Source organism: Microtus ochrogaster, unplaced genomic scaffold (genome assembly GCF_000317375.1).
Source record: "Microtus ochrogaster isolate Prairie Vole_2 unplaced genomic scaffold, MicOch1.0 UNK87, whole genome shotgun sequence".
Lineage (NCBI taxonomy): Eukaryota > Metazoa > Chordata > Mammalia > Rodentia > Cricetidae > Microtus > Microtus ochrogaster.
In genome coordinates, this window is record NW_004949185.1 from 444751 (window position 1) to 458529 (window position 13779).

At 52.1% G+C, this 13779-nt stretch overlaps 1 protein-coding gene across 1 annotated transcript in view; it reads right to left on the bottom strand.

Moving 5' to 3' along the window:
* Window positions 1-6672: 6672 nt before the first annotated feature.
* The window catches only part of Gnl1 (G protein nucleolar 1 (putative)), a 9448-nt gene continuing 2341 nt past the window's right edge, over window positions 6673-13779 (bottom strand). The window contains exons 6-12 of the mRNA XM_005370734.1: window positions 12602-12809; window positions 12331-12426; window positions 11812-12006; window positions 7790-7968; window positions 7552-7714; window positions 7258-7398; window positions 6673-7015 (exon numbers count right to left, since the gene is read on the bottom strand). Coding sequence (XP_005370791.1) covers window positions 6774-7015; window positions 7258-7398; window positions 7552-7714; window positions 7790-7968; window positions 11812-12006; window positions 12331-12426; window positions 12602-12809 — 1224 coding nt within the window. The 3' untranslated portion in view covers window positions 6673-6773. The remainder of the gene's footprint in view (window positions 7016-7257; window positions 7399-7551; window positions 7715-7789; window positions 7969-11811; window positions 12007-12330; window positions 12427-12601; window positions 12810-13779) is intronic.

The window sequence follows — 13779 nt, forward strand, 5'->3', positions numbered from 1 at the left end:
AGGAACCCGTAGCCTCACACCGCGATCCGAAGGCGCCCTCCACCTCCGCTCTGAGGTTAGAGGGGCCGGCCGAGCGGTCCCGGCAGTCGGCCCGCCCCTTCCTCTCAGTTGTTTTCAAACACAAGCCACCGCACTCCGCTATCTCACGTGATTTCTACGATCTGCTTCCCAAGCGCTGGGCTACGAGGCAAACCCTTCACCGACCGAGCAGCCCCAGCGCCCGAGACAGTGTACTCTAAAACGCCATGTTACATACTTCAAAGACGGGCAAGTCTGACAACTAGACCTAGAAAGGGGGGGGAAGCTGGGGAAAATGAAAACCTAGGCCGGGAGAACAAAATCAAAAGTTCCAGAGAAAGCGCTCCAAGTTGGAAAGCTTTGAGGTCTGTACTCCTTTCTTGTTTAGATGACCAAAGATCCAGACAAGAACCGATTTTTAAAGCTTGTTTTGGCTTACCGTTTAAGACGGGACGCACGGAACTCGCCATGGCCACCATTCCAGACCGAAGCTGGCCTCACCCCCCCCCCCCCCCAGTGACCTACTTCCGTCGGCGCGGCTCCACCTACCTACTAAAGGTTCCGCTAGACGGCTACCCGCGGGGCTCAAAGTTCTAAAGACGTGAACCTAGTGGGGACCATTTCACTCGGAAGATAGGCTGCTTGATGGTATTAGAAATTAACTCTAGCCGGGCGGTGGGTGGCGCACGCCTTTAATCCGAGCACTCGGGAGGCAGAGGCAGGCGGATCTCTGAGTCCCACGCCGGCCTGGTCTATGTATATGCATGTAGGTCTCTATGGGGTACATGTGAGTGCAATTGCCCACAGAGACCATCTGTGTCCCCTGGAGATGGAACCACAGACAGTTATAAACCAACATGGGTACAAGGACCAAACCGAACTCCAGTTCTCTGGGATTGCTGAGGCATCTCTCCAGCCACTACATAGCCTTGGCTGGCCTGGAATTCGCTCCGTAGACCTGACTAGCCTCAAACTCCCAGAGATCTAGCTGCCCCTACTCTGCACCACCACAGCTGGCTTTTTATTATTTTACCTGTATGTATATGTGTTTGTCTGTCCTGAAGTATACACGTGTGAGGGCAGTTGCCCACAGAGTCCAGAAGGAGTTAGATCTTCTGAAGTTGATGTCACAGGTAGTTGTGAGCTGTCTGACCTGGATGCTAGGAACCAAACCCAGGTCCTCTGCAAGAGCAGGTCCTTTTTTTTTTTTTTTTTTTTTGGTTGGTTGGTTGGTTTGGGTTGGGTTTTTGTTTTGTTTTGTTTTCATTTGGTTTTGGCTTTTTTGTTTTTCCAGATGAGGTTTTCTGTATAGCCCTGGCTGTCCTGGAACTCACTCTGTAGACCAGGCTGACTTAGAACTCACAGAGCTCCGCCTGTCTCTACCTCCCAAGTGCTGGGATTAAAAGTGATGGCCGCCACCACCCAGCTACAGGTAAGCCCACTCTTAACTGCTGAGCCATCTCTCTAGCCCTATTCTTCAAAATTAAAAATTAGAAACAGGCCAGGCCGTGGTAGCCCAGGCTCCAAAGCTACAGAGAAACCCTATCTCAAAAAACAAAAACAAACCATAAGCTAGAAATAATTCCCACACTATTCTAATTTTTACACTACCACAAAAGAATCCTGAGCTTTATCTCATTAGTGTCATTTTTTCCCCTGAGAATCAGAAGGTTCTCACACTTCAAGAGGATCTGAACTGGGGTTACAGGCAGTCGTGAGCCACCTTGTACCCGGGTGCTGGGAATCAAACCCAGGGTCTCTGGAAGAGCAGCCAGTACTCTTAACCACTGAGCCCCCTTTCTATCCCCAAGATAATTTTTTAAAAATTTTCCCAAGCCGGGTGGTGGTGGCGCACGCCTTTAGTCCCAGCACTCGGGAGGCAGAGGCAGGCGAATCTCTGTGAGTTCGAGACCAGCCTGGTATACAAGAGCTAGTTCCAGGACAGGCTCCAAAACCACAGAGAAACCCTGTCTCAAAAAACAAAAAAAAAAAAAAAAATTTCCCAAACTTTGTTATGTTATCATTCAAGTTCAGCTTTAATATTAAATCAAGTCATTGAAACCTGCTATGAGGGGGAGCTGGAGAGATGGCTCAGTGGTTAAGAGCATTGCCTGCTCTTCCAAAGGTCCTGAGTTCAATTCCCGGCAACCACATGGTGGCTCACAACCGTCTGGAATGAGGTCTGGTGCCCTCTTCTGGCCTGCAGACATACACACAGACAGAATATTGTATACATAATAAATAAATAAATATAAAAAAAGAAACCTGCTATGAATAGAATGAAGCTAAATGTTTAAAAGCAGTAGCAACCCAAGACCTGAAAGATAATTTTCATTTGTTTAAAAGCAGTAGCAACCCAAGACCTGAAAGATAATTTTCATTTGTTTTATGAGATAAGGTCTTGTTATTTTGCTCAGAATAGCCTGCAGATTCACAGCAATCCTCTCGTCTCGCCCCGAGTGCTGGGTTTAAAGGCAAACACCACAGCCCTGCTCGGACAAACTTGATTTTAGTGTTTCCTCTGCGCAGCCATGACGCATCTTCACCAGCAGGTGGCACTGCAAAGTCGCGGGTGCGGCGGGAAGACCAGGCTACTGTTGCAGTTACTCGTCACTACTTACTGATAAATATTTCAATACATGGCTGAGCTGTATGCGCACAGCTGGTTACTGTCCTAAGTGGGTACTGGGAACCCTGGACTGATGGCCTTCTCTCCGCCCGACAATCAAATTCCTTGACAATTACATCCCTATTCCAATGCCTGTACCTCCATCCACTGATTATTATGTAGTCTTCTGATATCTGGACCTCTGAGCCCACGTCTCCAATGCATCATCCATTGCACCACAGTGCTCAAAACCTCCCCCCATACCTGTGAAATCATCTTCAACATCTTTCTCTGGTCACTCTCTCTTCCCTCTCCAGGGCATTCCTGGTTTTCTTGAACTGGCTGGATCCTCCCCCCAGATGGGAAGCATAACGACTGTTTCTTTCCCACTTTCTTCCTGGCCAGGTTCTTGGTTCACACTGCACTCTAGGTGACCTTACTCCTCTCCTCCCGCCTCTCTGTCTTTGGTACCAAATATCTCCAGCCATTGTCCAGGACACACGCCCCCCATTGCCAAGTCAGAAGCACCATGTACGCTCTTGACTTACACTCCCACCCCGCCACCAAACAGACATGTACACTGCAGAACAAGCTAACAACCTGCCCTTCCACCCTGAGCATGCTCACAATTAACTGCCTTCTTTCCACTGGTTCTGGTTCAGCTTCCTCCTAGGATGGCTACAAAACCTTCAGTCGGGCTTCCCTTCCCAATCAGTGCCTACGCTGCAACCATGGTGGTCTAAAGCCAATTAATTCTCTGCCTTTTAGTCAAAGGGTTACATTTTTAATTGTGTTAGTTATTTTTGCAACAGAGTCTCATTATTGTAAAGCTCTGGCTGGACTGGAACTCAGAGATCCTCTTTCCTCTGCCTTCTAAGTGACACAATTAAACAATGAAAGGCGTGCCCATCACACCTAGCTCCAGGGGCTAGAAAGCATCTTTTCTGTAGCTGGAGACCCCTCCACCTTCCCCATCTCCCCTGCACTCACTGCCCCAGGAGGCTTCTAAAGTACTCATAGGCCTTGTCCTTCAACACCAGGGCACACGGTGGCTTCTCCTCTGTCTCAGGCTCACTGCCCCCTGCCTTCTCTTCTGTAATTTCTCCACTTTCTTCACCTCCCGGCTTTGCTGTTCGCACCACACTGTATGGAGCCTTATTCTCCTCCCTCTGTTGTACCCATGGCTGCCCTCTTCAGTTCCGTGTGGGGAGCCTGGCTGCTCTCTCGGGAGTTCCCACAGCGGTCCTTACCATGGACAGCTGGCTTTTCTCAGCCTGGTGTGAGTGCTCTAAGACCCAGCTTCCAGAGCACAGAGATGACCACACCAGCCGGAGGAACTGAGTTCAGACCCCCAGCACTTCTGTAAAAAGCCAGCTGTGGCAGGGTGCGGGTTAACCATAGCACTTCGGAAACTCCCTGGAGCTCAGTAGGCACCCACTTAAGCCAATCAGTGAGCTCCAAGTCCAGGGAGAGTCAGTCATGGTGTCCCAACACTTCCTGATCAGGACCCCAGGGGGTCTCCTACCACTCTTCTCCAAGTACTTACCATATTTTTTTTTTAAAGTTGTGTTTTAGGAGCTGGAGAGATGGCTCAAAGGTTAAGAGCACTGGCTGCTCCTCCAGAGGTCCTGAGCTCAATTCCCAGCAACCACATAGTGGCTCACAACCATCTGTACTGAGATCTGGTGCCCTCTTCTGGCCTGCAGGCACACACATGGCTCACAACCATCTGTACTGAGATCTGGTGCCCTCTTCTGGCCTGCAGCTGCACATGCAGACAGAACACAATACATAAATAAATAAATCTTTTTTTAAAGTGGTGTTTTACTGCTTTCTTCACCCAATAAACCACGAACTCCACAAAGGGCCATTTTTATCCTTCTTACCAACTAGCAGTGATTGGCGGGCACTAATTGCTCAACAAATGTTCACTGGGTAAACTAGCCCCTGGGGTTTGCAGTACTCTTCACCTAGCTGTGATAGTTCCGTGACACGTGTAACTGTGTTAGCAGTGATGTCTTGTTGCTGTGTTCTGCTGGAGTTAAAACACTTATTCAAAACAGTTTTTCGTCCCATAACTTCCGACAAATAGTTTTCAACTTTTTTTTTTTTTTTTTTTTTTGGTTTTTCGAGACAGGGTTTCTCTGTGGCTTTGGAGCCTGTCCTGGAACTAGCTCTGTAGACCAGGCTGGTCTCGAACTCACAGAGATCCGCCTGCCTCTGCCTCCCAAGTGCTGGGATTAAAGGCGTGCGCCACCACCGCCCGGCTCAACTTTACTTGATTGCATCGTTGGCTCTGAGGCCGGTTAACTGAACTCACCTGGGCCACACATGGCTGCTTCAGAATGAGAGCTGTGGAAACAAAGTTCTCGCATTAATGAGACTCGATTATTCTGCTAGCCTGGCTAGTGGCAAGTCAGAGCCCCAGGTCACTATGGCCCCACTTGGTGGACCCAAGTGAGAGGGAGCAAGGAAGGCTCCAGGCATCTGAGCATGGAGAGAAACTGAACAGCTGACCTAAGGCATGTCTTCCCTTCTCCCTACCTGGCCGTCCCTAAGACAACTCTTTGCCTGGTATGATTTTCCTATAAAAATGAGCAAGTTACTGATAGTGACTGAGGACACATGTTCCACGTTTCTTTGGAACTGAGTTCCTTCTAGATCTATGTGAATTCAAAGACAGCCTGGTCTACACAGTGAGCCCTGGAGTACGTAGTGAGATCCAACCTTTAAGACAGTACTGGCTCCTGAGAGGTCTTCAGTTCAAGTCCAGCGAGCTCCCAGTGTCCACTCCATCCCAGCCTAACCCACCAGAATGCCCCTGGTCAATCTTAGGAGCCAACAGAAGACAGCGCGCAGGAGCGAGGGGAAAGGGACAAACACACTTCTGATGTTTTGTTCTTTCATCTGTGAAAATGAGGAGTCCTAGATAGGAGACTGGGTTTTTTAGCTGGGCTTTCCTCTTTTCTAGCACATTCTGAGCGACCTTCATGCATGTTTACATGCTCTGGTTCTAACTCTGTAACAGCCGCCAGGACTCAGGTCCATGTTTGAGCCACTAAGCCAGGAAACATGGAGGAAGGTGAGGCCCGAGGCCTCAGCCTCTTCTCTATGGAGGCTCCCTTCTCTTTGGTTGGCAGATCAGTGCTGACATTGGAGAAAATACTGCTGTCCCCAGGACCCAAATAGGAAGCCAGGCCTGCGGTCGGTCCGTGCATGCCACCACCCTACCTAGACAACAATGTGGGTGCCCCCTCCCTTTTCACCAAGAATTCTGCCTAGGGCTCTCACCTCTGCAGGAATAGAGAGCTAAAGATGGCCTCAGCCACGCACCAATTTCTAGCTGAGGTGTTAAACAGTCTGAGCTCCATCCCCAAACCAGAGGGCTCAGGATATGGTTCTGTGCTGTCTAGCGATTCGCGCTCCCAGGCTTTTATTTGGTTTTATGATTTGTTTTGAATGCATTGGTGTTTTGCCTGCATGCATGTCTATGTGAGGGTGCCAGATTCCCTGAGGCAGGAGACACACAGTTGTGAGCTATGTAGGCGATGGGAATTGAACCCACGTCCTCAGGAAGAGCAGCCAGTGCTTTTAATCATTGAGCCATCTCTCCAGCCCAGCTCTCAGGCTCCTAATGAAACTTGACATTGTACTCAAAGGGCTGATCTGCTCAAACTGAGTGTGCACAGTTGATCACTGGAAACTGAGTCTCCACCTGTACACATTCACTGACATTTTCCCAAGTGTTTTGCCACACTTATGTCTATCAGTCAATTCCAGAATTATACTCTGTGAGTCCCCAGGATTTGGAGAACCTGGCACACCCATCTTAATCCAAAAACCTGTCTTCCATGAGGTCTGGATCTCTCTTGGAGACACGCCTGTGGTTACTTCCCCCCCAAAATCCCTGATATGACCAAGGTCAGGCAGTAGGGGGCGCTCCAAGGCTGGAGGACTAACTCCAGGGGAGCCCTTGGGGATGTGAGCACTAGGCCTCAGATAACTCTGCCTCCCACAGCTGTCACTCAGGCCGCCCGAGGAAGGGCTACAAAGCAGACAATCTTTATTCACAATCAGAGTTGCAAACAGGGGCCTCCAGCTCAGTCCAAAAGCAAAGCTAGGGAAGGGAAACTGGGCCGGGTGGGGCTCAGCACTCGTCCTCGCCCAGAAGGGCGTATGGGTTGCGGGCAGCTAGGCAGGAACCAGGGCCCGAGGTTGGGGTGTCCTCGTCCCCTTCTCCCTCTTCATCTGCATCCCGGTCCTCCTCTCCCTCCTCCTCACAGGAGCTGCTCAGCTCTTCCTCTTCCTCCTCCTCCTCATCACCAGCTGGCCCTACCCTGCCCTGCAGCACCACCAGCTCCGCTGTCTCTGCGTGAGACTCCCAGGTGCCTGAGGAACACAAAGACGCGAGTAAGAGAGAGATAGAGATAGAGAGAGACAGAGACACACGGGCAGGTGGCGACAAAGAAATTCCTCAAGTGCTGGCAGGCACTCCTTTGCTCGAGCACCTATCTGCAGAGCTGTCTTCCATCCCAGGCACACACACACAAGCAGATCAATCACTCTCTTCAGAGCTGTCTGGTCCTGAGGTCCACCCACCCCCTTAGCGTCACCCGTCAGCAGGGCCTCACCTCTCTGTCCACTGTAGCCAGGAGGGTGGAAACACAGGCTGAGGCGGCCATCCACTGCCAGGCGCAGGAGGCTGTTGGCTGCCCTGTACACATCATTGCGAGCTGCCTTGGCTGTTTTATAACCTCGTTTCTCTGCCCAAGCTGAAGGGAGAAAACGTCAGTAAGGGATGCCTGTGAACCAGGTTCCGGTCCTGTCAGCCCCACGCCCACACAGTCCAGGCACTAGGTTCCTTCCCCGAGGGGAGAATCTGAGAAGCTCCGGCAGGGTAGACAGAGAGCGTGAAGGAAGCCCACCTTCGCAGATGTCCCAGGCACACCAGGGGTGCTCAGCTGAAGGTTCCTCGGCCTCTGGGTGGCGCAGGTGCAGCAGAGCCTGCACAGGGATGCGGGAGGCCAGGTAGCCCACAGCAGTGTAGGGCTCCTGGATCTGGGCGATGGGGTAGATGCCAGCCAGGACCTGTGGGAACAGCACTTGGTGCCTCCTCGGTCCCACCCTCACCTCCCTCCCACAGCCCCCTCCACCACAACAGACCTGCAGCTGCCTGGGCAGCAGAGAGGGGAAGATAAGGCCTGGACAGTCACACAGCTTCACAGAGGGCGTGAGGAAGTAGGTCTGGAAGTACCGGGTATGGCCTGGCGTCCTGGAGACACTCACCACCTTCCGCCCCACCAGCCCGTTGATCAGCGAGGACTTGCCCACATTGGGGAAACCTAGGAAGACAATGCAGGAACTGTGGAAGGCCCTGACTGCGGCCAGAGGGGCGGTCCGGAGAGCACCAGCTCAAGTTAAGGACGCACCACAGCCACCACACCAGACACAGCTGTGGCTCCCAGGCGATGCCCTGGCCTCCTGGGGGTCCGTTCCTCCCTTTACAGGACAGATGCCTCCCTCCACATCAGTCAGGATTTAGACACCAGACACAATTGTACCTTAGAACAGCCATCATGACGTGTCCAAGGAGATGCCTGCTGGCTCACCCACCTCGTGGCTACACCACCTTCTTTTTGCCTAGGTGCTGGACCTGCACAGACCTCTCGGCCCCACTCAGGCCTTCACTGCCTGACCCACATTCACTCCTTCCCTGTATGAGCTGCCCAAGGCTGGCTTGACAAGCACCCTTCAAGTTACTGCACCCCAGTATGCAACTCCAGCATGGCGACACTGGTGGTTTGAATGAGTGAACCCATAAGCTCATGTGCTTGGTCCCTAGATGTTGGGGCCGTTCTGGGAAGAACTAGGACAATGGTTCTCAACCTTCCTAACGCTGTGCCCTTTAATACAGTTCCTCATTGCTACTTCATAACTGTAATGTGATGTGAACATCTGACATGCAGGGTAACTGATACGCAGACTGGAAAGGGCTCGAGATGCACAGAGGCTGAGAACCACTGACCAGGTCCAGTCTCTGTCTATCTGTCTCTCCCTCCCTTTCCCCGCCCCAGCTTTTCACCATGCCTGCAGCTTGTGGATCATATGAAAGTTCTTGGCTACTCCTGCTGCCATGCTCCCCACCATGACGACCCTGGACTCACCCTCTGAAACCTTACACTCCCAATTAAATGTTGTCTTTGATAAGTCGCCTTAGTAACCACGACACTATGCAACACCCAGCACACCCTACTTCTCTGCTTCACCTCAGGGTTCAGGATCTGGCTCTCTGACAAGTCTAGACACTGACCTTAAACTCCTGATCCTGGCTTTCTGCATCTCAGTCACCTGACAAAAGCCGGGCCCTGTGGAACACAACTGCCCTTGCAACCCCTGAGAACAGATGCACAGCCTGGCCGGCTCCTCCAGGAGAGGCAGAGAGAACACTGGCAGCAGCTCTCTAGACAAACCCACCAACTGCGTCACATGCTGCAATCCCAGCACTCCAAAGACTGAGGCAGAAGGATTGCTGAGACTCTGAGAACAGCCTACACTGCACGAGGAAACTGCTTCAAAAACAACAAAACCCCGATGTAAAACAACAAACCACAACTCCAGTGCAAAAGGCTGAAGGCTCATCTAATTCTGCCGCCATTTGCTAAGTTATCCCTGTGACTGCACACTTTTTTGGGGGGTGGGGGAGGGACAGTTTCTCTGTGTAGCCCTGGCTTGTCCTAGAACTTTATCTGTAGATCAGACTGGACTTGAACTCAAAGATCTGCCTGCCTCTGCCTCCTAGGTGCTGGGATTAAAGGTGTGTGCCACCACTGCCTGGTATGACTAGAAACTTTAACACAAACAGAAATACACAGCAGTCTCGGAGAGCCCAGCGCTTGTTCTGATCTGGTGAGCTTTCACCCATGCTCCCTGGTTTCAGAACAAGACAGCACCATTGGTCAGCCTGTGACTCCATCTGGCTGGAACTAGGCAGAGGATGCTGTTGTACCTTTTCTCTCAAGTGGGCTTCATGTGGTTCTCTTCCCCCCTGCCTCTGAAAACCTGATCTTCCCATCATACCAGGTAAACAACTCTCCTCCCTCTCTCTCCTGAGTCAGTCCTGCCCACCGACGTGAGCACACTGCGTTCACTTCTAGACTGCCACTGGGTTTTCCACTCTCCTTTTCCTTTGCCCACACTAAATACTGTTCTGCCTCAGTCTCCAGCTTTCTCTCCGCCTACCTTCTCCCATGCTATGGCATTACTCCCCCAAATACTCCTTAGAGGCTCCTTAAGTTGAAATCCTCCCACATGCCCATCTCCAGACCCCTACCCCACAGCCTCTCCACCGCGGCACCTGCGGCCGTCCACAGCAACTCTCAGGTCATCCTTCCACTCTCCAGCCCTCCAAACCTGCTCCTTTCCCAGTTCCCTGGCTCAACAGTCCCGCTGCTCAGGCTTTCTAAAACAAACAAGCAAAAAGCTTTCTTTATCCCTTACTTTTTTTTTTTTTTTTTTTTTTTTGGTTTTTCGAGACAGGGTTTCTCTGTGGCTTTGGAGCCTGTCTTGGAACTAGCTCTTGTAGACCAGGCTGGTCTCGAACTCACAGAGATCCGCCTGCCTCTGCCTCCCGAGTGCTGGGATTACCTTGCTTTCTCTTGTGTGCCAAGTGAAGCCATCAGAATTCCCATTTTCTCCACCTTCAAATACACGTCTCAGTCTCCCCCCAACACACACCTCACACACACACACACACACACACACACACACACACACACCACACACACGCCTCTATCACCTTTCTCTGACCAACTCCTTGGAGGGGGTTCTTCTTCTTTGAGAGGGTCCAAGCTGGCCTGGAACTCCGCACACAGTCCAGGCTGACCTTGAACTCTCATAACCGTCATGCCTCAGCCTCCCCAAATCTGGGGCTATAGGCTGAGCACATCCAGCTCCTTCCGGCAGCTCCGGGCTGTCCCCTGGACGAAGAGAAGCCTCTGCGCATCCTCTTCTTGTTTCTTGACCTTCTCCCTCATCCCCTCCAGTCAGTACAAACAACAAACCTCTGAACGAGACCAGATCCTACCACCCACCACTGGCTTCTCATGGAAATTAAGCTGAGGTCCAAAATGCCAGGGCTGGAGGGATGTCTCCGTGTTGAGGGAAGTCACTGCTCTTACAGGACCTGGGTTCTGTTCCCAGCAGCCACACAGCGGCTTACAACACAACAGTCCACAACCCCAACTCCAGGGAATCCAGTGCCTTCTTCTGGCCTCTACAGGCACCTCCCCCCCACACACACACGTGCACATACATACATGCAGACAAAACACTAACACACATAAAAAATAAAATAAGTATATAAAACAAAACAAAATCCCACAAATGCCTAAGATCTCCTCTCAGCCCCATGGGTCCCATGAGAAGGAACCTTAGAGCCTACCCTAACCATACAGCACACTTCTCTACTGCAGTGGCTGCGACCCTTTAGCACAGTTCCACAGTTCCTCGTGTGGTGACCCCAAACGAAACACTGCTCTCATTGCTACTTCATGGCTGTAACTTCTCTACTGTTACAAATAGTAATGGAAACATGTGATATGCGGGACATCTGACATGTGGCTCCGTGAAGGGACCCTGCGACCCCGAGGGGTTGAGACCCAGGCTGAACACGGCTGCTCTGCTGGAGCTAAACAAAGCTTTTCCTTTCTGAGACAGGGTCTCACTGTACAGCTCGTGCTGGGGAGTTCACTATGTAGCGCAGGCTGGCCTTGAACTCAGAGATTGGTCTGCCTCTGTCTCCATGTGCTAAGATAAAGAAGATCACCCCATGCTGGACTTGTGACACAGTTCTTAACTGGAGAGCTACTCTCGGACCCCACTGCAAAGGGCTCCAATCCAGGGGAAGCTGACACTTACTGCCCTCCTGCTATGACTTACGGATCCTGTAGGAGGAACAGCTGAACCAGGGCATATCTATTGGTCACTCAAAGCAATACCTAAGAAGCACTGGGTACCGAGAGGCTCAGCGCTATGCCCGCCACTACAGTTGGTGCCCTTCAGCTCCCAGGACCAACAGCAGAGCTCTGTCCTTGAGAACACGGAGCCCACGGAGGCCCAGCTCCTCCTCCACAAACACTGAAACTGCATAAGGATGAGGCCGTCATGGCAGGCCTCTGAGTCCTTACCCACACAGCCGATGGTCACCACCCCGTCCTTGTAGCGCTCCCTGGAGGGGCCCGTGGGCTCCATCGCTGAGTCTGTCTGCTGCTCTACCAGGACTGCTGGCCCATCTTCCTCCTCTTCTTCTTCCCCAGAGCCATTACCCCAGGAGGCTCCAGCCACATCCCTAGCAATCTTCTCACGCCAGCTGCTCAAGTCCACTGCTCGAAGAAGAAAAAAGTAAAGGGGGTTTCCCTCACCCCCAGGTGGCCACTACGGATAATGCCCAGCTGATGTCACCAGCATTCCGAAATACCACGGCATGCCAGTGTGCACCACAGCAGACTGAAATTCTCAGTCCTCACTGGATCCTACTCTCTCTGTCAAAGCATCTAACAAGACCATGGAGGCTCCTGTCCACCTCCTGATGCTGTCCTTCCCACCAGTAGAGGTCGCTCCTTCTTCCACAACTTTCCCAAACATGTATAACAGAGATCCGGAGAAGTGAACCCCTGTTCCATGGGCCCCTTCCAAAGGCCACACACCTTTCCCTGCAGTGATGGCTTCGCAGGCTCTCAGCAACTGCTCCGGCCCCAGCGCCCGAGTCCATCCTCTCCCCCGTCTTCGATTCTTCTTTAAGACTGAGATAAGAGGGTGAAGATGCATCTCACCTCTTATGCAACCCTTAACCCCAAAGCAGGTCCCTTTGCCAACAAGCTTCTCTGTTCACTGACCTGTGCCACTCTCCTCACTCACAGCCCCCTCCACTCTGCTCTCCTCACCCACAGCCCCCTCTCCACGGCCCCCTCGGCTCACCACTGCCAGGTTCCTGTGGAGTTCTTGTGTCCCGAGGGAAGGAGGTGAACAGGACAATGTGGAGTTGGGGGTAGTGCTGGTGAAAATAATGCTTCCAGGCGACCACGAGAGCTGGCGGGGCCAGGTCCACCTTGTTCAGGACCAGCACCAGCGCCAGCCCCAGTTCTGCAGTTACATACTCATACAGTGCTGGGGGGAAGTTCACGACCTGTCAGAGGATGAGACGTGAGCCCAGCTCCTGTCACCAGGCACAGCAAAAAACGCAAGGCCCTGCCTGATGTAGACAGAGTAAGGGTGAAAACAGTAAACCAGCCACACCAAACAAGAAAGGCAAAGCAGGTGTTAGTGACAACCCAGGCAAGTCTCAGGGCGCTTCCTGCAGGTCACAATGAGAGAGAAAGAGGGAGGAAGGGACGGGAAATACGACAACACCAACTGGATCAGGAACAGGAATGTGGACTGCATAAGAAGCAACACATGCTTCTCTGTGCACACAACTGTGTAAGTGCACACGTGCACAGCCACATGCACAAAAGCACGTGCACGTGTGTACATATTTGCGTTAAGTGTGTATGACTGTAACACACGTGCATGTGACGGTTCATATGGATGCACACATGCACGCCTGTAACTGTACATATGTGTGCACTCATCGGGATCTCCGACCTAAAGGTCCCCACAGACCTCCCCTTCTGCACTGGAAACAACAGTGAGGTGGCCGTCAGGAAACCGGATTCGCAGGGCTGTCCAGCAGCGGGCTGCAGCCCGCCCACTACCCTAGAACTGCAGGCGGAATCTGTGGCGATGGTGTGCTGGGGAAAGGAGAGGAGGGAGAAAGGCACCTTTGGGCTGAGCCTAAGAAGTCACCAGTTGCCTTCGAACTCCCTGGAGCTTTGTACTGGGACTTTCTACTGGTCTAGCTCTGGTAAACTAGGAAAACGGTGTGTGTGTGTGTGTGTGTGTGTGTAAGCTGGCCAGCAGGGGAATGGCAGACTATGAGAGATGAATATAACACTGAGTTCCTTGACCTGGGGTGTAGCTTGGTGGTAAAGCTCAGGCCTAGCACGTGCAAGGCCGAGGGTTTCATCCTCAGCAGAGCAAAACAAGCCAGGCGGTGGTGGCACACGCCTTTAATCCCAGCACTTGGGAGGCAGAGGCAGGCGGATCTCTGTGAGTTC